Source organism: Patella vulgata, chromosome 3 (genome assembly GCF_932274485.2).
Source record: "Patella vulgata chromosome 3, xgPatVulg1.2, whole genome shotgun sequence".
In the NCBI taxonomy this organism is placed as follows: Eukaryota; Metazoa; Mollusca; class Gastropoda; family Patellidae; genus Patella; species Patella vulgata.
The window spans coordinates 75518702-75544835 of NC_065881.2; the positions used below are offsets into that span (position 1 = coordinate 75518702).

The 26134-nt window shown below is 37.6% G+C and overlaps 1 protein-coding gene and 1 non-coding gene across 3 annotated transcripts; one reads left to right on the forward strand and one right to left on the reverse strand.

The window, feature by feature from the left end:
* The first annotated feature begins 2011 nt into the window (after window positions 1-2011).
* Window positions 2012-16374, forward strand: LOC126816662 (uncharacterized). 2 transcript variants are annotated; one of them, XR_008787558.1, is made up of 6 exons: window positions 2012-2394; window positions 10107-10159; window positions 11580-11711; window positions 13212-13365; window positions 14449-14552; window positions 16036-16374. It is a non-coding gene; the product is annotated as an uncharacterized LOC126816662 (transcript). The 2 variants fall into 2 exon arrangements; XR_008787557.1 differs by having other exon boundaries at window positions 2017-2394; window positions 16059-16374.
* An 885-nt stretch (window positions 16375-17259) lies between these two features.
* On the reverse strand, window positions 17260-24406 carry LOC126816660 (sushi, von Willebrand factor type A, EGF and pentraxin domain-containing protein 1-like). Its single transcript, XM_050543375.2, has 7 exons — window positions 24312-24406; window positions 22342-22524; window positions 21208-21390; window positions 20188-20379; window positions 19509-19688; window positions 18289-18474; window positions 17260-17651 (listed from the first exon to the last, which is right to left on the reverse strand). The coding sequence occupies exons 2-7, from the start codon at window positions 22481-22483 to the stop codon at window positions 17431-17433; spliced, it is 1104 nt and encodes a 367-aa protein (XP_050399332.1). The 5' UTR covers window positions 22484-22524; window positions 24312-24406; the 3' UTR covers window positions 17260-17430.
* Between the last annotated feature and the right edge of the window lie 1728 nt (window positions 24407-26134).

The following is a 26134-nucleotide window of genomic DNA, read 5'->3' on the forward strand; positions in this document are numbered from 1 at the left end:
CAAAGTTATTAAGAATGTCAACGCTACTCCGCTTCCCAACTTATTAAAACCTGTCTCAACTTTACCACGTATTTATAAACCAAACCCGCCTTCAATCAGACAAACAAAACGTCCATACACAGGCAAAGTTAGAAAGTTACCACCTCTAAATTAATTAATCAAATAATGAATGAAATATTTTAAATTATATCGAATTATATGTGTACGAAGGTAATGTTGTTTAAATCTTGTATGATTTTATACTTATTACTAATATACTCAAATGACCCAACCTCTTTGATTTCGGTCACCATAACGTGTTGAATCAGGTTGATATGGTCCACTATTTCATTCAGATATAAGACAAACTCTAAACAATCAAACTTTCGTTTTGAAAGATCAAACTGTGGATGCCACGTTTACTAATTTTAGTTTCTTTTTTGGCCTAAATTTTAAATTGTTGATCACAAAATCTGTTATATATTATTGGCTTTACCTGCGGAAATAAAATGTTAATTAGGTATAAAGACATACGCTCGTAATATACCCAATATTAAAATAGATCAACAAATCAAATTTTCTTTTTTAAAAAAAAAAAATGAATTTGATGTGTTGATCTATTTTGCTAACGGGATTAAAATCAACATTTTCATTTTGTCTTACCTAAATCATTTATTATTTCGAAATGCTCTTTGAGAAACATTGTCTTTGTTTTATTGTAAAATTTTCTCGTCTCTATAATTTTAATGTACGACAAAAGAATAAGATTTTCATATACTAGGCATATGGTGTGTAAGATTGTATGACAGTTGAAATGTGTGAGTATGTTCCCTATTTGTTATTTTTGTGGATAAAAAAACCTAAATAAATTGTTGAATTATTTTTTTTTTCTTTCTGTTAAATCGAACATTGATTTTAAAGTGGCACACTCAAAGAAAGTCAGTTATGTCTTATCAATGATCAATTCGAAATACAAAAATAAAATTAAATCTGCCATGCCTCTATACAATAGTTTCAACTTACTAATCTCATCTTTCATTAATTTCGTGCAATCTGAGATCCAGTTATGATCTTTGCCCTTCCATTATTTATATTTTCCACACACAACCACACCAAAAATAATGAGGATAATGGCGATGTTTTAGTGACAATTCGTTCTTTTTATGCGTCGCAGTTTTTGTAAGAATGTATGCTGAACATTTAAAGTGTTATGAAATGAAATCGGGGTTAATGAAGGCCAGCACATTCCATCCAGTGTGTTATTGGTCCAGACAGTGGTGCATGTGATCTTATCCCATCCGAACGACTAGACGTTGTTCCTAACTAGGCTCTCGGTCCTGCAAGAAACTTTCTCAGCCAACACCAGTATTGACCCAGGAGCTCCTATTAAATCTTCCAGCACCTACTCGCTGAGTCCACTTACGAGATGCCGAATACTAAAATTTTAACACTAGCTTATACTGTATCATCAACCTATCCAATTAACAACAGACTGGAAAACGCCGGTTCAGGTACTGTTCCTTGTGGCATGCCCCATTTGAGATCTATGCTTGTTGGTTTACTGTTTCTGACCAATAAGTTCATATCCCATGTCTAGTCTTTTTAATATCGTTTGCATCAAATGCTGGTGAAAGATCTATATACATGTACTACTAACGATGTAACCTTCCCGTCTAACGATAACATGAGGATGACCGGTGTTCGTTTCAATTTTTGGAATTTCAAGTCAAAAATGAAACTAAGGAGTCAAAAATAATAATTTTTAAATGATTGTCACAGTAATATGCATACCACATAATAGGATTCATATCCTCAAACATCAATAAAAAAAATATTGTCTCTTCAAGTTTATAATTTCCTTATTAGAAAATAATTGGATATTTTTTTTTATATATATCACGTGTATAATGGGGAATATCGTAACTGATAGTGAATGGAGAACAAATTGTTTTCTATTGTGCCTGTCTTAGTCGTCATTTGAGATAACTCTAGCCATGTATCGTTAATCCGTCATCCGCCTATAATCCACCCCACATAGCTGTCCTACCATATCAGTTAGTGACATACATACCAAAATAACTGGCCAGTATCACAATTCTCTACACTTGATACATAACTCTGATTGTTTTCTCCGTCTGGCTGATGGTGGGAAAAGTGTGTCACATTTAGGGAACGGCCAAAAACAAATAATACCCTTGGTCACTTCACATAACTTTGTCATTACCGGGGTCAGAGTTCATATTCCGTTACTAGTGCTGTGATAGAGTAAGGGAATATAAAAAATACGGGGAAAGTTAACAAGCTCGTTTCGCGGAAGTTAAAACACAATGGCGGGGACACCTATAGCACGTTCGTCTAACAGATTGGGACATTACTTAACAAGAAAGCAAGAATATATTTTTAATCTACTATATGGTAAGATTTTTTCTTATATTGAACAACTTTAAAGGATGATTGTATTACACTTTTTTTAGTATTTGTTTCTGTTATATTTCAATATAAAAACTTGATTTAGATGACATTTTAAGCTAGTCACGATGACTTAATATCACAATTGTGGAATTGTGCATATCCGTGTATCTTTTAGTTGAAACATTTTTGGGGTTATATTATTGGGTGGGGTGCAGGGCCTTTTTATCCATTATTTGTATATGTAGACATCTAATTTTTCTGGCGTGGTTCCGCTTGTCAGTAGTGTAGGATGGAGGGTCTGGCAAGGGACAACGTATAGTCGTTCGGACAGGACGAAAAAGTGAGGACCGGTGTAAAAATAGGCGTGCACGTAAAATAACCATAGGCAGGTGGAATTCGATGAAAGAGTAGGTCGTAGCGACGCGTTCCGGGCACAATATACCTCATAGCACACTGTATGGTGAAAGCCCATCTTCATTAGCCAAGTCAGAGCAGAACAGCAGGACGTTAAACCCAATTTCATACGTAGATAGTTTACATTGTACGGGAATTAAAGTTTATAAATATTAGCATGGAAATATTTAAAACATTCTGGTATTCTATGGAATTGGTGATTATTCCATGAATAAGAACAATTGCAACCAAGATCTTTGTATGAGTTTTTGTCGTTTCTTTGATTGATTATTTTGCGCGCGCGTGTGTGGTGTGGAAAGGGGGGGGGGGTCTTATGTTTACGATTTTTAATTAGTGTGTGTGTGTGGGGGGGGGGGATTCAGTTATTACATTATAAGTATATGTTTTGATATAGTGTGGTATTCCTTTAATGTAATTAACACATTCCAATACATTATTATGATTAATTAATATCCATTTACATATTAACATCTAGAAATACCATACCGACTATAAATATCCAGCAAATAAAAAATACATTATGATTCAGTCATCATACTAAACGATTTTAAATCTCTGTTTAGCCGCAATATATTGACTAAAGCAGGTTGATAGAACAAGTGGGCTAGAGTTGACCACAAAACCCCAGCTTGAAAGATAACTTTAATCTAGCTTCTTAGTTAAGAGAGAATGTCTAAGTCAAGTTGGCTCATTGAGTACAGGAATTTGGTCATTATATTCGTGTATATTTGATCTTGTGTAAACACCGGACATTTTATTGTACATCCAGTTAGTACGAGCTACAGTATTTGTTTAGTTAAAGACTATCAAATATAAAAGTGTCATTTAACTTGATTTGTGATGGTATGTCTGTAGGTGTGGGCTAGTGAGTCGTGGTGGCTCCGTGAGTTGAGTAAGACGCGGGGTCGCTAATCTGGACGCGTGGTTTTCCTATGTCCGGAGGGGACGAAAAGCCCTGTGTAAGTAACAGAAGCTTTGGCAGTTGGAATTCCAAATAAGAATACGCCTTGGGGCTGCTGTCCCGAACAAAGCTCTCTCATAGCACAGATCACGGCGTATACCCGTCTTAATTGTCCCAGATGAAGCAGATACGTAGGACGTTAGTTATTGGTATATACAGGTATATACGGTAATCATTGTTGTCAATCAGACGTTTTTGGGTTATAAACGTCGCACGATTTTAATCTTGAATCTGGTTTAGATCTGGATCGTGATCTATCTCAGCAATGAGCAGGATGTAGTGTTCAGTATGATTTATTACACGTTCGGTTTCCATGGTAATGAGGATGTTGTCGTTAGTCAGGGTGTTTAGACACTGGGTCGCGATCTATTTCAGTTTTTCAGCCCTGAAATAAATCAAATGAAATAAAATGGGGTTTAACGTCCTAGTACTGTTCTGCTCCGAACTGGGCTAATGAAGACAGGCATACGCCATACAGTGTGCTATGAGGAAAATTTTGCCCGGACTCTTATATCGAAATCCAACTATCAAGGGATCTTTTACGTGCCCGCCAATGTGTACACGGGACCTCGGTTTTCCGTCCCATTCGAACGACTAGACAACTGTCCTTGTCAGGCCCTCCGTCCTGCATCACTGATAAGGGAGAACCACGCCGGAAAATTTGGATGAACTTTCTCGGCCAATGCAGGGATCAAACACCCGACCTCCAGGCCAGCGAGCCAGCGTCTTACCCACTTAGCCACCGTGATCCCCCAGACCTGAAATATGAACTGTCCAGAGTCCTGACATATTCAATGTCGCAAATTTCAAGTGCATCTTCCGCACTAGTTAATATTGTGTGCATCTTGACCGTCAATATCGATCCGCAATATTTAGCTTCCCTTGATAATAATTAGGTTATAACTATAGTCAAATGGTAAAGCACCTCACTTTTAGGTAGACCTACTTTACTTTATTAACTAAATCAACATAGCGTATGAATCATGTGACACATGACGACCATAAATTATAATGAGGATAAATAGAAATTGTTTGAAATGAGTTCAATCGTAAAATACGACATGACACAATCGAGACTTCCTCTTAAATGATATGGTCGACCCTTGAAACACCACTAAACAAATATGTTACATATTTTATATGTTTGCAAGTTTATAAAATCGTGGATTGGCATATTTTAACCTCATTATAAATATTAAAACCCTGTATTGTTTTCTTTAAAAATATTAAACGGAATGTCAACTCATATATTATGTGATATGGATTTAAATGAAACGAAATGGAATTTAACGTCCCACTGTTCTGTGAAAACCGGGCTAATGAAGACAGACGTGCGTCATGTAGTGGGGATCATTTTGCCAAGGCAGCGACTACTCTTCGTTTAATTCCATCTCTCAGTGGTATATTTTACGTTTACACGGGACCTCGGTTTTACGTTCTATCCGAACGACTATATGCCATCCGTTCTACACTACTAACAAGGTGAACCTCCGAGGAGATTTCTTGACCCACACCGGGATTGTGTCCGGAACTTCCTGGCCAGTTAAGAGAGCGCCTTTCACACTAATCCAGCGTGGCTCCGATGTGATGCCCTAATTTGAATCGTAACTCTTATGATACTGAATTAATTGCATATTGTGTAATTTCTGTGGATGGATTAGTCATTAAATTGTATCTAAATTCACGCATTTCGCTAACAAAAGAACTATCTAATGCACCCAACCCTAATCCGTTTATAATTATTTTACTGGAGACTGTGGGATTTGTTAACCAATAGGCAATGCAGCCAAATTTCTGAACAATTACAGATAATACAAACTTTGGACTTGTATTGTAGATGGGTGGTCTTGTTTACAATGTGAAAAATGTGATTTTCTGTTTATAGTTCTGGTTAATGAGAGAGAGAGAGAGAGAGAGAGAGAGGGAGAGAGAGAGAGAGAGGTCCACTCGACAAACACTGTCATTTAGCCGTCGGGAAAACCGGAGGAACACTAAGAATTCAAGCGGCTACCCCAACCCTTGTCACGTACAACCGTGGGATCTAAACCATGCCACGGTTGACTCATTGACAGATCTTATGATCTAAACCGCTTGCTTTAAACCATTCGACTCGGACACCCAGGTTATTAACATCAACACTACAATCAGTCTTTTAAAATCGTACAGCGTCGGTGACATAGAAAAACCTCAAGTCAGTTTTCATGATTTTGAGAAAATCACAAAAGACGTTTTAGTATAATTGCAAGCTGGGATTATATATTACAGTTACATGTTGTTTGTAAGATATTTTAACAAATTTACATGAAATAATGTAAATAATTGGGTATTTGATGTACTTACGGGGTTTCCAATTTCTAAATATGGACACAAAAGCTTATTTATCATAATACTATCCTACATAATTACAAGTAACTAAACACCAAGGAATTTATTTCATACTGTAGTGATCATAGAATACCCTGTAGGTTGTTTTCAATTAAAATTGTGGATGAGCTATGCACGGTAAAGGCTAGCTAATGACATTGACAGATGGAAAAATTAAACACAGAATATGAATCCCAAATAAAATTTATTTTCAATAAGTAAACTTACGAGGTTTTCCATGTCACCGACGATTAAGCTATTGAATTATTCAAATGTTCAACATATATTACATTTAATAAATAAAGACCCAATTCACTGTCAGTTATTTTTATTTAAGTTCGTTTTAATGAATTATTTGATTGACATCTGGGACTGTATGTGTATTTGATATTTAAATCAAATCAGAATGATGTTCATAGGTCAAAGGCAGGAAGTTAATCCTTTTGATATGCTACACATACAAAAGTTCCATGGGGTTGATATGTAAATTACTGTAGACCTATGACTGTAATTTTAAAGTTTGAAAGAGAGGTAAAATTAAACACGGGGTTTAAAGACCACTTACTTCTAACTAGGTCATGTCGGGATTAATATATGGTACATTTTATTACAAGAATTTACTTGTCTTGAGAGGAGGGTCTGGCAATGAACTGGCTAAAGTCGTTCGGGTGGGACGAAAAACCCAAGTGCCGTGTAGACATTGGCGTGCACGTAAAAGAACCCCTGTTAAAATTTCCCCCATAGCACACCGCATGGCGTAGACCCGCCTTCATTAGCCCACTCGGTACAGTAAAGTGCGACGTTAAACCCCTTTTCATTCTATCTGTGATGTAGAAACTTCATCATACATGTGGGTGGGGGATGGTTAGCGCCTGCGTGTTGCATCATGAGGTCTGTCATTGTGTCAAGTGGTGTTGTTTCGATTCCCCGCTGGTACGTGGGTTTTCTCCGGGTCCTTATGGTTTCCTCCCTCTGCTAAAGACCTCTATGCGCAAGCGAATTATTGAAATATAAATTGAACAGTATGGTAGTCCCGAAATGGCCTAGTTTGTGTCGAGTGGATGTTATTTTGAAGGATGGCCAAACGTACCTCAATATAGGTAGGCTATATATCGTAGAGGATGTCGTGTATAAGGCAGGGTGATACAATTGTGACAGGAGCCGTGTATAAGGCAGGGTGATACTATTGTGAATGTAGTCGTGTACATGGCAGAGTGGTGCACTTGTAACGGAAGCCTGGTATAGTGCAGGGTGAAACATTTGTGAATGGAGCCGGATATAAGGCAGGGTGATACAAGTGTGATGGGAGCTCTGTATATGGCAGGATGGTACAGTTGTATAACGCAGGAGTGATACACTGGCGATAGGTGCCGTGTATATGGCAGGATGGTGCACCTGTGACGGGAGTGATACAATTGCGACGCGTGCTGTATACACTACAAGACAGGGGTGCATGGGGGCTTTAATATCAGGTGATAGTTATGATTGCCGATGGATTTAAACTTCTGTATCACAAAAACGTACACAAGCTCATGGGGTGGTCTGATTGCGACGCTTAGCCTTGCCACTAACATGAATATAGCTGTTCAGGATAACAGTCTGGACTTTATTCAGATTAAAAACTTAAAAAGATGTTGACAAAATGTCTAATTAATTTTAACACTACCCTAACACCGTTTATACACAACATAAATCATCTAACAAGTAGGATATATTTGTCCATTTATATGACGTTTATCTTTGACTGTTTATTCAGGGGGAGCAGTATCTGTTGTTTTTTGTCACCCAGTTAAACAAAACCCTAGTAGTTAGAGTATGTCAACACACTGTTTCTGACGTCCACTCTTATCAACTATCTACCTGGTTGGAATAATTGTATACTCTAGATACGTGACCTAATAACAGTTCATTAATCTAAATATAGATACGTATCCATGTTATGCACTGCCAGATTTACCTTTAGGCTTGGCCTCGGGATATAAGGGTCCTCCTGTCAAAGTGAATAATATTTTGGATACTGTCACAAGCCTTTCGTTTGGATTTGAATTAAGATTGTATTGAAACATAACTTGTTTTATTATTCGGCTATAATTGCAATCTAATTAAAACACAGACACTATTTCGTTTCGTTTTTTTATAGTTCAAAATTTTGTTTTACTTGTCTCTACTACACTAGGATCTGGAAGAGTTGTTACATGTATGTAACCCGCATCTGGTTGAAGTGAGGTATTCGTCAATGAAACGGTTTGTTACGGCGAGTTCTTGGTGTACAATGCACAGAACTGTGGGTAAACCACTAGAAACGTCAACGCTGATTGATTAATCAATGTATGGCGTCATAGGACAAAAGCATGACGCGACATTCCACTAGAACCATTCAGATCTTCATGCAGTGTAGGCCATCCAATGAATAAAAAAACGAAACGAAATATAGATATGAATTTTAATCAGATTGGCTATAATTGTTGATAATATACTTCGTTTCCAACATTCAGTGGTGTAGGACTAACTAAAACTAAAGAATAAATTACAGCAGTAAAGTGTATAGGTTTGATGATTCCCGGGATCAACTCCCTTATTGAATGCCCCAAGACTCGAGTACTGGACCTAATACTGAGAAGTGTGAGGAAGAAAGACATTTTAAATATTCAAAAACAACAGATACAATAAACTGAGTAGAACAGCTTGTACAACGACGTTAACAGCGATAATTTCAAATTTGAACTAAAAAAAAACCACTTGGGTTGATAAGTTAATGGATGACGGGCAGTGGGCATGATATGTTAAGCTCCTTGGAAACGTGAACTGATAACCTAAATCCGTTTCTATAATCTCTATATCTACTGTTTATGTCATGTTTCAGTGGCTGTGGTGGTTGGGGCGCGAATGGTCTAATTTCTGTCATTGAATCAAGTGGCGTGGTTTCGATTTCCAGCTTGTAAGCGACCAGGAGAATTGGGTTTTCTCTTGGCCCGCCGGTTTCCTCCCACAGCTAAGGAATTCTACGCGCAAGCGAATTATTGAAATAGAATTGTACCATATATTAGTGCCGAAATGACCTAGTTTGTGACTTAGTTTGTCTCTATTTTCCTTTCTTTTGTCTCATGTTTCATTCTTAATTTGTTACCATCTTTATATATTTAACTATTATTTGATAGTGGATGTGAATAAGTACAAAAATGTTCAGATTTGAGGTAAACGGGGTTGTATAATTATGGCAAGGTCACGGGGCAACTTTGGTGCAGAAAATATATTTACTGTTTTTAACGGTTTAGGTAAATATATGTTTTGTGCCGACTTGATATGCAATGAAACCTGGGGATAAATATGCCCGAACAGCAGCGCTTCCGTCTATTTTTCGTCGAATTCTGACAAGGTACTTTTTTTGGGTCACACCAACGAGTACTCAGGTGGACAATGCGGTTTTGTACCATTCGAACAACTAGACTATTTCCTTGCCAGGTGTGTAGGGGTTGATCGAATGGTATAAGACGTGCGCGTTAGATCATAAGATCTGTCATCGAGTGGCGTGGTTGTACGTGACAATAAGTAGGGTCGCATTTCCAGCCTCGTAGGTTTTCACCCGTTTCCTCCCACTGCGAAAGACCCAAACGCGTAAGCGAATTATTGAAATAGAAATAGACGTTAAACGCCATCTCTCACCACTAATTGTACCCTTTTCGCCTCTGCAATCTAATGTTTTGCTCTTTAATTAATTGTACCCTTTTGCCTCTGCAATCTAATGTTTTGCTCTTTAATTAATTGTACCCTTTTGCCTCAGCAATCTAATGTTTTTCTATTTAACTAATTGTACCCGTTTTTGTCTCTGCAATCTAATGTTTTGCTCTTTAACTAATTGTACCCGTTTTGCCAGTGCAATACAATGTTTTGCATTTTAACTAATGCCAGTGCAATCAAATGTTTTGCATTTTAACTTTTAAAATGATTCCTATTCTTGAATTATTTCTTATTTCAGATACAATGCACGATAAAAATCTCTCACGACAAGATTTTAAAGAGCTACAGAAGGTATTTACATTTGCAATCCAAACAAATATTTGATCAAAATATTTTTGTCTCACGAAAGTTGAATATAGTTGTAATTTATTATAAATATACTCACTTTTACCGTAATGGACCAGGTGTAACCAGGGGCGCCGGATCCCGGGTACCAGGGTATACAAATGGTACCCTGCCCTTTTCTGGGGTATACATGTATACCCATATACTAATGATGAAAGTTTTCAACCTTTTTACTAGTCTATTCAGAATCGTGTCTCTAAATGTACTGTCTCGTTCAATTCTATTTTCTTGATGAAGATTGGTGTATTGAATGTCAAATTAAAAATATTTTTTTATGAGATAGGAACCATAATATTCAACTGATGACATACTTATTATTTTTAACTTGCAACTGCATTCTATTTTATTTTGTGTGTAATTATAGTGTTCTTCCTATATTCTACTTGTATAATGTATATGTTTTGTAGTTTGGGAGTGACTTATCAAACTTCCCACTTTAAAATGCTATTGCATTTCTAATGATTTTAAATTTATCCTGATATTACATGTATATATGTCTTTGTAGTTTAGGAGGGACCTATGGAAGATTAGTTTTTTTTGCAAACTAAATACGTTGCCTCATTAAATAAAGTTTTTATTATTATTATTATTATTATTGCTCATGATACGAAAATTGTGAATAATCAGGCTTTTTGTCTATTTAATTATCATGTATTTTAAAGGGTTTTATGTTGGAATTTGGAATGCTAGAGGCGCTCTATACAGCGTTCTCGGAATTGACAAATTGAAAATTTTCTAGAGGCCCCCCTATCTTTTGGTACCCTGGCCCTCACGCCGTTCCGGTGCCCCTGACTGTGGGAAAACGAGAAATGAAATGAAATGAAATAGGGTTTAACGTCCTACATTTTGCACCGACTGGGGTAACGAAGACGGGAAGAATGAGAACACCATGAGCCGGCGTTTTAGTTTTCTTTCTCTAATCTGGGGCTGCAAGAAGATAACTTTGAAATGACACAATACTGTTTTTCGGTGTAAAATGAAAACGAAGCAGAACGGAATGTCACGTCTACGAGTTTCATCTGCGACATTCCGGGGCCCAACATCATCAGGCCGAGGATAGTTTTTTGGGCCAGTGCATAAACGACATCTACCACAAAAAGCTATCAGGTACCTGGGAGAAGTCAGATATTTAGAACTAGTAGTATCCCACTTCTTTTAAACAGCACGATTTCAGCTTATCTGTCATTCTTATATGTCTATATCAACAAACGCATACCGAAACCCAACTAATTTCTCACAATCGAGGGGGGTGGGACTGTCTGATTTAAAATCATCAATTTCATTAAACAAATGTTCGGCAAATGCACTTTCTATATCTTCGGGATGATTACAAAATTATCCAACCATCCCATTTCATCTATTGTAGAGAATATCAAGTTTAAAGAATCTACGTGCCACGTCAGAAGAGAATCGTAAAATTCAAACACGAGTTGGTAGCATATGGTCTGGTTTAATGAAAAGTTCTCGCCATTATAGAAGTAACCCACTACAGTTACACGTAAGTCTTCTGATGATGATATCTACTACATTAAAACGTAAGACTTGTGGTGATGTTATCTACTACATTGAAACGTAAGTCTTGTGATGATGATATCTACTACACTGAAATTCAAGTCTTGTGATGATGATATCTACAACATCTGTAAGTCTTGTGAAGGTGATATCTTCTACATTTTAAAAAACTTAAGTCTTGTGAAGATGATATCTACTACATTAAAACGTAAGTCTTGTCAAGATGATATCTACTACATTAAAACGTAAGTCTTGTGGAGACGATATCTACTACATTAAAACGTAAGTCTTGTCAAGATGATATCTACTACATTAAAACGTAAGTCTTGTGGAGACGATATCTACTACATTAAAACGTAAGTCTTGTAAAGATGATATCTACAACATTGAAACGTAAGTCTTGTAGTGATGATATCTACGACACTTACACGTAAGACTTGTGGTGATGATATCTATCTACTACATTAAAACGTAAGTCTTGTAGTGATGATATCTACTACATTAAAACGTAAGACTTGTGGTGATGATATCTACTACATTTAAACGTAAGTCTTGTGAAGACGATATCTACTACCTTAAAACGTAAGTCTTGTGACGATGATATCTACTACATTAAAACGTAAGTCTTGTGAAGATGATATCTACAACATTGAAACCAACGTCTTGTGATCGAGATATATAGCTATATATGGTGCCGGCAGAGGCTTGTGTGAGCTTGCTCCCATGGGCATATAAAGCAAAAACACTTCTGTGAAGCCATGGGTGTACGACAACGTTATGATCATAACATTGGTGTGTCTTACATTCTCGAAAATATTAATATGTCTTCTTAAGGCAGTTCTGACTAACTTATCCCAAACATATGGTGGCTGTTAGCGGTCATTCAAATGAATCTAAATCGTCGCCTTGTGAAGAAGGCGACAAGTCGACAAGTCGACAAAATCAACCCGCCAACACGACAAAATAACCCAACGATCGTCGCCTTCATTTCGTCGACTTGTCGGGTCAATTCTTGTCGCTTCGGAAGTCAAACTCGAGCTTGTGGATTTGCTGATTGGATAACTTGCATGCGCACAGATTAACTTCCAAGGCGACAAGTCGCCGCACGACAAGTCGAAATAATTGTATTTTGTCGACTTGTCGACTTGTCGGGTTGTGAATAAGTTATTCACAACCCGACAAGTCGAAGAACTAAGTCGACAAGTCGACGAATTGACCCGACGATCGTCGCCTTCATTTCCATTTCGTCGACTTGTCGGGTTGTCGACAGAATTGACCCGACAAGTCGACGAAATGAAGGCGACGATCGTCGGGTTATTTTGTCGTGTTGGCGGGTTGATTTTATCGACTTGTCGCCTTCTTCATAAGGCGACGATTTAGATGACATTTGAATGGCCACTAACAGCCACCATACAAACAGTAGATTTTACTGGTTTCATATTTAATATTATTCTAAAGACCCAAATAAAGTGTTTTGTCTTTGTAGCTGAGTGTACCCGAATGGTTATCCTACTGGAGTGATTTTGTGAAATCAGCCAGATCGTGTAAAGGATGGCCAGCTATGTCAGATGATGGCCAAACAGATTATACGTGGCATACTGAATTTATAGATCTTATATTCGATGTTGTTGATACCAAAGGTAGGTTTAACAGTGTTAATATCCCACAAACCCACTTGATTAATTGGTTACTAGTCTTAGTTGATCCATTCTGTAAACAAGAATGACTAATTGATTAAATTAGAATTTTCTTAGCGTAAACAGTTTCGTACTGAAGAAGACTGTGAACCCTTATAAAATCAAACAAAATGTTGTTGACTTACAAGTACCAAGTCTGTTATGTTTGCCCAAAGTCTCCAGACTCTGTCAATTAGTAAATCTGTCGGTCATCCTAATGTGGATAAATAAACTTCAATGTGCTCAATGGAGTTGTGTTGATAAAACTTAAAAGAAATTTATCGGGATTCCAACTGTCTCAATGTCAGTTAAAGATACATTATGTAAGAGCTACATCTGCCTATTGCGGGTCTGTCTTTTGACCTCAAATGTTATATGAATTATTCGACATTCATTCACACGACAAGCCCATTATCAACTCTCTGGACCATCGAATAGTTGTAATATTTAATGGATTGAAACACGATCGTCAATTAATAATTTGATTTAAAACTGGATAATCGAGACTGATTTAAAACTGGATAATCGAGACTTTGTTTATTATTATAACCATGGTAGCAATGAAAATCGAGACTACGGTATTCACATCAAAACGTCCAACATTCATAACTTCGTTTAGAATAAAGTAATTTGACTTGATGGGCTTGTAGACTTTTCTCGTGTATTAATATGCCAAGCTGCATAGGACTCTTTGTAAATAAACTTAAATGAAATCGGGTTTAGCGTCCTATTTTTCTGCTCCATACAGGCAGTGTGCTATGATGGAAATATTTCCAACCCGGACAGTGGCCTACTCTTATATCAGATCCAACTGTCAAGTGTTCTTTTATGTCGAACAAGTAGACGTTTTGCCTTGCTGGGCCCTACTTCCTTGCACCCCTGACAGTGCGGAGGGGATTCTTCTCCTTTTGAATGTATGTCATAATAAAACAGTAATGTTGTGTCAGTTTTCCATCCCCTGCCCCTGCACAACAAAGCTGTTGGTGGGATCATGTTTTATTGCTTGGCAATCTATGTTTAAAACTAGTGTACGGGTTTTTTTTTAAGGTGATGATTACATTGATAAAGAAGAATATACGTTATTTTTAACGGTTTTTGGTCTGTCAGCTGACAACTGTGAAAAATCGTTTACCTGTATTACTCGACAACAGGTATTCAATAGATTCATCTTATTAAGTATTAGGCCACACAAAATTAATTTAATGTTCTTTGGTGTCTTGATAAATATATAGACATTGAATCACGTGAAAGATGTTTAGTTTCAAAACTTAAAAATTTGGAACTAAAAGCTTTTGATCAACACAACCAAGCACTTTTGGTTTTTAAATATGTCTTTAAAGAAATAAGAATGAGAATACAAAATTTCACAGATGTTCCAATAGAAATGAATTGAAATGAAATAAAATTAAATGGGGCTTAACGTCCTACTGTTATGCTTAGACCAAGTGTAATAAAGACGTGGTGAATTTTCTCGGCCAACGCAGGGGTCGAACACGGGATCTCAAGGTTAGCGAAACAACGTCTTACTCACTGAACCGCCGTGGCCTCCGTTCCAAAAGAACAGAAAATAAAATTGTGTGGCCTTATTGTTGAATTGCTATAGTGGAGGTCGGGTGTTCGATCCCTGCATTGGCCGAGGAAGTTCATCCAGATTTCCCGGCGTGGTTCCCCCTTGTCAGTGATGCAGGACGGAGGGCCTGACAAGAACAGCTGTCTAGTCCTTCGGATGAGACAAAAAACCGAGGTCCCGTGTATACATTAGAATGCACGTAAAAGATCCCTTGTCAGTTGGAATTCGATATAAGAGTAGGCTATACTGCCGCTGCCCCCGCAAAATTTCCCTGTATGGCGTATGCCCGTCTTCATTAGCCCAGTATAGGAGCTAAACAGTAGGACGTTAAACCCCATTTCATTTCATTTCAATCTTTCTATAGAACTATACATGAGATTATCTCATACGTTGATGTAATAAAAACAATATTTTATTTCATTTGAAAATGGATTGGGGGAACAGGCTAGGCCTGTGTTGACTCCTCTCCAGGAGAATATTGGGAGTTTTCGGTCTAATCTTAGAATTTGAACTTTTTTTTTACATGGACACCGTTGTACATTGTCCAACCTAGTCCAACCCTGTGCATTGTCGTTTAATATAGCTGAGGTTATTAGGAAAAGACATGCAGATAGTGCACTGGAAATGTGCTCCCCCTTACAGATTCAGCTGCTAAATGACCATAGACGCATTTAGATATAGTTCTTTTATTATACAATTATTGTCTTATGCTCTGGTTAATATGGTCAATATCTATAAATCAGTACGGGGTGGCTGAACGGTTAGCACGTGTGCGCTGTGTCATATAGTCTGTCATTGAGTCAACTGGCGTGGTTTCGATTCCCCGGTTGTACGTGACAAGGATCGCCTGTCCAACCTCGTGAGTTTCCACCGGTTTCCTCCCACTGCTAAAGACCCCTACGCGCAAGCGAATTATGGATAAATAAAATTGAACGATATGTTAGTTTCGAAATGACCTAATTTTTGTCGAGTGGACGTTAGACCCCATCTATCTCTCTCTCTCTCTCTCTCTCTCTCTCTCTCTCTCTCTAAATCAGTACAATGAAGGTTCTGATGTTTTGTAGGTTGTCTTGTTTATGTTTTGCAGACTAACGGACACAGACTGGATAAGAATAGGTTCAAAGATTTGTGGTTTGAATTTTTAACAAGTGAAGACGAGGATTCTCCTGGCAGCTTTCTATTTGGAAATCCTTTAATGACATTGGATGACCAGAATTAGAAATAGAAGGAATATATAGAACAACACACTTAATAGCAGAATAGTTTAATGTAAATGAATAGACATTATAAAAACAAAATTTCTTATTAGAAATTATTGAGTTGTCTTGAGTTTATAGAACGACATTTCGTATAGTCCTGTACAAGTAGTATTTTGATGTTAATAAAATATCTATTGAAATTGACGATCAACTTTAAAATATATGTGGGAGTAAGATATGAACACCATAGAAGTGTATTAATTTTTGTCCCAGCACACTTTCTCCTTTCCTGAATGTCATTTCCGGAAATTTACCAAATAACAGAGTTCACAAGATGCTAGGCTTGAGAAATCAGCCGTTGATTGCCTCCAGTGGCGTGCAGAGGAAGGGAGACCTAATTTTTTTCCACAAAACAGTTGGGCAAAAATGAGGTATGGCCGAGCCTATAAAACGCGAAGCCATCAAAGTGCGCCCAACAGATCTTTGAAATGTATTCTGTATATCCAGTAGATTTTATGACGAGTAGATTAACAAAAGTTTCCGTCCGATTTTCACGAAATTCAAACTCGGCCGTCATTATGGTTTAACGGTAATAGATTTGAACGGAATTTAAAATCGTGACCTCTAGAGGGACCAAAGGCTAAAAACGCGACTTTTCGTACAATCAGGGGCCATATGGAAATATCGAAAGGAACTGGGATATTTGGGTATTTGGGTTGTTATCATATATTTCAAGTTTCGTCAAAATCGGAACAAAATTGTGACCTCTACAGCATCCACAAGCTAAAACATTGTGTTTGTTTTGTACAATCAGGGGCCATAATTCACGAAGTTACGATCAGATACATGTCAATATCGAAAGGAACTGAGATCTTTCAACCTATATTTCAAGTTTCGTCAAAATCGGATAAAAATTGTGTCCACAAACAAAGTGTGGACGTATGGGCGTCCGACGGGCATCGGCGACGACACTATACGCCCACATTTTCATGGGCAAGTAATTGGACAATTATCTCTGAGACGGCTCCTCATATTTAGATTATGTTTTTGTAATCATACAAAGATCAAAGGGGATGCTCGAATTATGTTTAAGGAATATGCTTAAGGAATATGTTTAAGCTGTCATGGTTGGTTCAGACATTTTCTTATGAAGTCGGCACATCCGTTGTAGCCCGAAATCGCCTTTTCAGTCGATTGTTGCTATTTTTGCGATTGAGAGAATTAGATTCCGGAATATCCGTTCGAGTATCCCCATAATGTTTAATCATCACTTCCATCCTCCAAGTTGGTAACCCTGCATAACAATGATACGGGTTCGGTCCACCCGTTCTCAGTACAACTACTTATCTCCGTAATCAATGTTAATCCAACTAGGGTGCAGGAGTATTCAACTTCTGTCCCCAATATGAAAGACCGGGCTGTTGGAGCATTTTTCACCTGAAAATTTCCCACCGTTGATGGAGGAGAGGAGCATCTTACCTCTGAAATAATAGAAAAAAAAACAAATATACTAAATATATATGTTTCTAGTTCGAAAAAGTGTATACAAAAGAGATCTTAAATCTTCAATGTTCAATCAGACAGACAATCTTCAATCCTATAGCTTCAAGCAAGCCCCCGGGGGGTGGATGGCTGAATGGTTAGCGTGCGCGCGCTGTATCACAAAGTCTGTCATTGAGTCGACTGGCGTGGTTTCGAATCCCCGGTTGTACGTGACAAGGAGTAGGGTCGCCTGTCCAACCTCGTGGGTTTTCTCCGGGTCCTCCGGTTTCCTCCCACTGCTAAAGACCCCTACGCGCAAGCGAATTATTGAAATAAAATTAAACCATTTGTTAGTCTCGAAATGACCTAGCTTGTGTCGAGTGGACGTTAAACCCCATTTCTCTCTCTCTCTCAAGCAAGCCCCAATCTCTTTAGGGCCTACTTATTTTAGAATAATTAAATGCTGTATCGGAAAGTCGAACCCTGCCGTGCCCATCATGATGACTACCACAGGTGAAGTGATTAATTAAAATCGAAAATCATATAGTTAAAAACGTTTTAAATCTTTTAAACTCAAATGCTAAATCTGTTCTCAACTTCTTAATTGTTGGATAAATATGAAGACAATTTTCTTACCACACACAAGGTCCGAGGTTGTCCATTCTCCATTATCTTGACACTCTATGGATGCATTACCAGAGATATATACAGCATTTTCAGTTGTTTTACACCGAAACATAGTCACATGTCCAACAAATGCTGGCATCATAGTGTTTACAGCTTGTGCATGCTCAGGAGTGATAAATGCCCTACATACTACAACTGAAATAAAGTTAAAAACGGGGAAAGCATTTATATCAGCTAAGAAATAGTCGAGGCCCCCATCCCTCCCACACACACACACCCAAGTCCAAAATACAACCTCAAACGAGTTACCCTGTAATTTCGCCCCGTGAGTAAAACAACAAGAAAGAGGCACCAATTTAGCCATATCTATGTGGCCTTGCAACCGAAATCCCATTCTGTGCCCAGAGTTATGTCCCTTGATTACCACGAATGTTTATTTGTTTAGACTATTAAAAATGAAATGAAATGAAATGGTGTTTAACGTCCTACTGTTCTGCTCCGAACAGGGCTAATGAAGACGGGCATACGCCATACAGTGTGCTATGAGGGAAATTTTGCCCGGACAGCGGCACTACGGCCTACTCTTATATCGAATTCCAATTGTTAAGGGATCTTTTACGTGCACGCCAATGTGTACGCGGGACCTCGGTTTTTCGTTCCATCCGGACGACTAGACAGCTGTTCTTGTCAGGCCCTCCACCCTGCATCTTTGACAAGGGGGAACCACAAGGGATTGAACACCCGACCTCCAGGCTAGCTAGCCAGCGTCTTACCCACCGTGATCCCCACAGGCTGTTAAATTAAGTGCGAATCATCGCAATTATACCCCTAGGTTATGATGTAGTAATAATCTTTGTGAAATTTGCTTTATCTGTTAATAATATAACCGTAATTTTAAGATCTTGACGTACTTGTGGGGGCACAAAAAAAACCTATTCATATTTGAATATTTAGCCATTGATTTGGGCAGTTTGAGTTTTGTTGTCTTGCAAACCGATGACATTGTCAATGGTGGATTTACCCCGACACCGCCCCCCCCCCCCGCGCCTCCCCGTTAATATTTTGAATTTTAATACTTTTGAACGCAATATATACAGGACAGTATCACCAATGAAATAGCATAGGTGTCTTGGCATCATAATATTATGGGCGCTTAAAAATCACCAGTTTATATTCGATCAGCTGCTGTAGTCTAGGGTGATTTTAGTACAAGCAGAAACAAGACTTACAGCAAGATATATTTAGTGGAGACCACCGCCCATCTGACTGGCATATCGTATCTGTGTTACCCTCCATATGAATACTAATATCATCACATTTATAATGTACAGATGTATTAATGGTTGTATTTGTGGGTGTGGAAATGACGACAGCGTGATCAGGTTCTGGTATCGCCCCACAATCAATCACTGAAAATAAAAAGAAAAGGAAAATAAATTCAAAGAATTATCATTAAGCGATTTTTAAGAATTCGTGACGGTTGCTGTACATGCGACAGGGTATGGTTATTCGTTCTAGGGGACACGTGGTCACTTCTCAAATTGAATAGCACCGCTATATAGCTATCAAGCGTTTATTCTACTTTGCAATGCAAGTCAGTGTATATATTTATAATTACGACATATGTTCAAGACATTTCTTTTAATTATTAAAGCAGTTTTATTGTATTAGAAATGGAATGAAATGGGGTTTAACCTCCTTCTGTTCGGCTTCGATTGGGCTAATGAAGACGGGCATACGCCATACAGTGTGATATGGAGGGGTTATGCCCGGGCAGCGATGCTACCGCCTACGCTTATATCGAATTCCAACTGCGAAATGATCTTTTAGTTCACCCCAATCTGTACAAGGGACTTCGGTTTTACGTCCAATCCGAAGGACTATGTATCAATTTGAAATAATACTTACATTCACACTTTAGATCAATCCTCGACCAAGATGAATCCAGCTGACATTCAGAGATACCAGTCCCATTTCCAGTCTGATTGTAATCAATATCACATTGGTAGAGTGCCTTTACCCCATAAGTTATATCAGCATTGTCCACATAGAATAAAGCCATACCCTGTGCTGTGTCAACAGGATCCCCGCACCGTACGACTGTATTGACATAAAGGTTTAAAGATGCATTATGTAACAATTAAATTGACATATTACAGGTCTCTTTTTATGGGGTTTAAGATGTTACATAATATTATGAATTAGGCATTTATTTACATGACAAGTCCAAAATCAACACTTTGATAATTGAATGATACATGGACAATCGAGACTATTTACTATCATATCAATGATACTTGATAATCGAGACTATCTTGTCAAACCTTTAAACACTCATAACTTCGCTAAGATAAATAAATTAATTTTACTGAATTTAAATTCCCACTATATTCATTTTTTATTATCTATTTTTGAACTAATATATCAGGAGCGACCGATTCGTTATCTAAATCTTACATAATGCATATCTAATAGAGGAATAATTGTAAAGGAAAAACTTCACATTCGACCAGGATGTCGTATAATTACTTCCACAGTTATACGGGGGATTGGATGGCCGAATGGTTAGCACGTGCGTGCTGTATCATAAAGCCTGTCATTGAGTCAACTGGCGTGGTTTCGAATCCCCGGTTGTACGTGACAAGGAGTAGGGTCGCCTGTCCAACAACGTGGGTTTTCTCCGGGTCCTCCGGTTTCCTCCCACTGCTAAAGACCCCTACGCGCAAGTGAATTATTGAAATAAAATTAAACCATATGTTAGTCCCGAAATGACCTAGTTTGTGTCGAGTGGGCGTTAAACCCCATTTCTCTCTCTCTCGCGCACAGTTATACTTACATTCACATTAATACTTACTTTCACATTAATACTTACTTTCACTTTCCCATTAATATTTACGTTCACATTAATATTTACTTTAACATACTTACTTTCACATATTAGATCTATATCTGTCCAGTTTCCATCAGATTTACAGGTAGATAAACCTGATCCGTTTATATAATTATAGCCCACAATACAGACATATTCTACAGACTGGTTATAGGTTGTAGTGTAAGATTGATTTACCAAGCTCATTCCTTCTAATAACGTTATATTACCACAATCAACTTCTGGAATTCATAACAAAAAACGTTTATTAAACATGCGCGTGAACAGAGGATTTCCCCCACCCCCCCCCCTTTAACGGTGTCTGATAAGGGACATGAAAATAGTATCATTTATTATTTTTTTTTAACATAATTTGTTTTCTTATAATTTTCACCCAGGCCAATTTTAATTTCCACCCAAATCATTTGTAATATAATTTGTTTTTTTTTATAATTTCCAATCAAGTCAATTTTAATATAATTTGTTTTTGATAGTTTTCACCCCAGTCAATTTTAATTTCCACCCAAGTCATTTGTAATATATATATTTTTTTTACATTTCACCCAAGTCATATGTAATATAATGATGGGCCATTTTGTTCGGACAGCGGCGGTCCCGTCTATTCTTCTGTGAAATCCCGTTGCTGGGGGAGGGGGTGAACTTTCGGGTGGGAAAATAAAAGTGCAGGGGTCGACAAGATCTTAGTCGGGATCTGAGAGTGAAACGCATTGAAATGTAATGAAATGAAATGGGGTTTAACGTCCTTCTGTTCTGCTCCGACTGAGCTAATGAATGCAGTATTCCAGAAGGGATTCAGAAGGAAAATTTTGCTCTGACAGCGGCACCACCACATCTCTTATATGAAATTTCAACTGTCAAGAGTTATTTTACATGTACGCCAATTTGTACTAGGGACCTGGGTATTGATCATGCGCCCATCTTAGCCAACGCTAACGAACACCCAGACATCGAATTCAGGGCACAGTGTGTTGAAAAGAGATAACAAAAAAACAACTTGGCCTATGTGCACTAATGCATGATGGGTCACGCACAGGAAGCCTTGGCATGAAGTCAAAGGGACATTTTTCTTACTGGACACAGAGGGTGCCTTTTCTTGGACTTTGGGTCCCTTTTCTTGAACTTGGGGCACTTCAACTGGATTTGGTGCTTCCTTACTGTATCATGAGCTTTACCTTCACATTGTAGATCAACAGGAGTCCAAACCCCATCCGCCATACATGTCGATAATCCCGTTCCATTTGCATAATTATAGCCTTCTGTACAGGTATATTTAGCTTGCAAATTAAACGAAGCCGGAACCGGAAGATCCACCATTGTTAAACTTACGTCTAGAATGAGATTGCCACAATCGACGTCTGAAATATAAAACATACCACAACTTTTTTGTTTAGCCCGACTTCGTATAATATTATTAAGTACAGGAGGACCGCACAACACACAAACAAACCCCATAAGACAAACCTGCGTACAAATCACACAAACTACGCAGACAAGCAATGAGAGAGAGAGAAATGGGGTTTAACGTCCGCTCGTCACAAACTAGGTCATTACGGGACTAACATATGGTTCAATTTTATTTCCATAATTCGCTTGCGCGTAGGGGTCTTTAGCAGTGGGAGGAAACCGGAGGACCCGGGGAAAACCCACGAGGTTGGACAGGCGACCCTACTGCTTGTCACGTACAACCGGGGATTCGAAACCACGCCAGTTGACTCAATGACAGACTTAATGATACAGCGCGCACGTGCTAACCACTAAGCTATCCAACCCCCCGACAAGCAATGAACAAGAATCGTACATAAGAAGAGCTCCAAACTTGTTTGTTCGATTTTCTTTTATTGATAATACCCATTAAAATCCTGTAAAGACATGGGATTTCGCCCATTTCCGATAAATAAACTTAGACAGAGCTTTCGAATTGTTTTGTAGTCCTACAACGGCCACAGCGTATGTTTTATTGTATTATCAATAAAACACCCAAGAGAAAACACAAAGCCGATATACTACCAGAATGAAACAGGCCATTGTGTAATACAACGGAATGGATGTCTCACTGGTTGGTATTTACCGACCGCAACGATGGCAACTGATCAGGCGTATATGTGTTTAAACAGAGCTTATGAATAACTAACATGAAAATACATATGGGGACTACCCATGAATGAGTACCAAGAGTTCACAAATAAACGCTTCCCTGAACAGAGGATAGTGATATTAATAATTAATGCAAAAGAATCGAAGACACAAAATAAAATCATTGTATACAGAAGCCGGGCAATCCTTGACATTTTAAATGGGTGCTTGCCTTATTTGTTCTTTTCGCTTCAGTTCAAAAGTACGAATCGTCCTAAATCTGATCTTAATATTACTTGACGACAATAGATAAATATAGACTTCGAGCTCATCTGTATTCTTCCCAACCCCCACTTGAAATTTGAAAGTTCAAACTCAGTTTTATCACAACTTTGTAAACACTATTTAACATATGTCTGTCTAAAACAAGAAGACAATAACAAAGTTTTCTAATTTTTTTTAACTGCACCGATTGCTAAAAAAATATGGTATCAATTCAAATTACGCACTGATTTGTGTACTTCGTTCGTCAGTAAATTTGAAAATCCGTCTAATTATAAAAATGAATGCGAAAAGTCTCTTGGCGAGATACCAGAGACTCCCATGCTGGAGTTGATAGATCCCTCGATTAGCTCATCCGGCTAGCCATCACATGGATCATCCCTCGTAGTGGCGGATTTTTGCTTGAGCCGTATGTATTGTTGTTAAAGCAGTACATACATGTTTTAAAATGAAATTTGACTCCGACAAGATGAAATACTAACAGAATACAAATACTGACATCAGTGGTCGGATTAAAGGGTAGGACTGACTGAATGGATGAGGCCAGGCGTCCTCAAATTAGTTCTAAAAAGGGTGTTTGCTATAAATAAATATGTCATTTATTATGTTGTATATGTTTGTGCCAAATAAATCTATTTAGCTACCATTCTTATATACAATTTGCTTTTGTGTAAATATAACGGACAGTGGCCAGAATATGCCCCCTTTTCAATGTTGATGTAAGGGCCCCGGTGATATTGCGAACCCTGGTGCCAAACAAGCTTAATCCGGGCCATAAGTAGATTACCTCGTTTTAAACAGATGTGACGTGATGAAGATAGAATGAGTATACATAATTCATCTTCACGACAAGGTTTCTTGTCACATGGATTCAAACCTTGATATGGCTGAAATAAAACATATATAATTTATAAATCTTTGCTGCTGGTAATAGCAAACCTAACTCAATCAAGATAACATCACTAACTCTTTCGGTTGGGTACGAGCTAAATCGGGCTATTGCATGTCTTTCTTTGTGCCTTTAATGTTATATAAACTATTAATTAGACCATGATCAACTCTCGGTGCCATTTAATGATTTAATCAAAAAATGAAGAAAAGAGGCTAAGACTCGAATGACTAGTGTGGTAGTTACGATCAAGGTACACAACTTGTCAAACCTACAACCATTGACAACTTTGCTCAAAATAAAGTGATTTGAATGAATATTTTTAATATATTCATTTTGCATTATCTATTTTTGAAATATTATAGCAAGAAAGGGCAGCTCTTTATTTAAATCTAACATAATGCCCCTTTAACTAATTCTTCTGTCGTAATTTTTTGAATATAAATTATTGTTATTCTCAATGTACTGTAGAGTAATTCTTAAAAGAATTGTGAAATATCTTGATATGGCTTTATAAAATCAACAAAATTCTAAATAATTGCAAAAATACATTAACATTTTATCTTTCAAATTGTATACCGTTTTATCTAGTGTTTGGAATGAAACAAGTAATATTTTTAATTTTTTTTATGAATATTATGTTTATTCATTAAAACAGAGACAATTCTTTTATACATTCTTCTCCATATTCCTTAAAGGGGCATTATGTAACATTAAATAGAGAGCTGACAGTTCTAGCTATAATAGCTAAAAATTAGACAACGAAAGGAAATGATATGTTGAAATTTCAGTCAAATTACTTGACTCTGGGCAGTGTTATCGGCGTTAGACAAACAGTGTAGCCTCGATTGCTGTTGCTACAGTTGTTGAGATAATGAACAAAGTCTCGATTATCTTTTAAATCATTAAATGGTCGAACCGTTCTAATCTACTTAAATTCTTCTCCATATTCCTTAAAGTCTGTGAACATCATTCAATTCAGATACAGTAGTTACAAAGATTTGATGTATTTAAAATGTATCAACATTCAGTATGTGCTGGCGACAGTTGTCCAGCCATTTGGATGGGACCAAAAACCGAGGCCCCATGCACGTAAAAGATTCCTTGGCAGTTGGAATTCGATACAAGAGTGGGCCGTAGCGCCGCTGTCCGGGCAAAATTTCCCCCATATCACACTGTATGACGTATGCCCGTCTTCATTAGCCCAGTCGCAGCAGAACAGTAGGACGTTTCATTTTTTTTTATCTGCTGCGGCCGATATATAGGATATTGTTAAAACAAGCCAGCACCACCTATGAGTTTCTTGGAATCGTTTGGAGGACTACTTCTAATCCGATGGATTCCAAGCGTTGAGATTTGTTTTCTTAATTAAATGTTAAATAATCCAGTTGGGTTATTTTAGCATGGAGTAAGTCTCGGGCCCTTATTCACGAAAACTTAAACTAAGATACAATCGAAATTTTAAGAAATACTGCAATTCGATTGGCTGACCAATATGCAAATTGGATATATGCAAATTGATTTTACTGGTCAGCCAATCGAATTGCAGTATTTCTTAAAATTTCGATTGTATCTTAGTTTAAGTTTTCGTGAATAAGGCCCCTGGACTTCAATGGTGAAAATCCTATAAAGATATTTTAAAATGCTTACCGTGCATCCTGGTTTCGCTGCTTTAACATGAAAACCATGTTTTGTTTGTTCACTAGACATTTTCCCTTGTT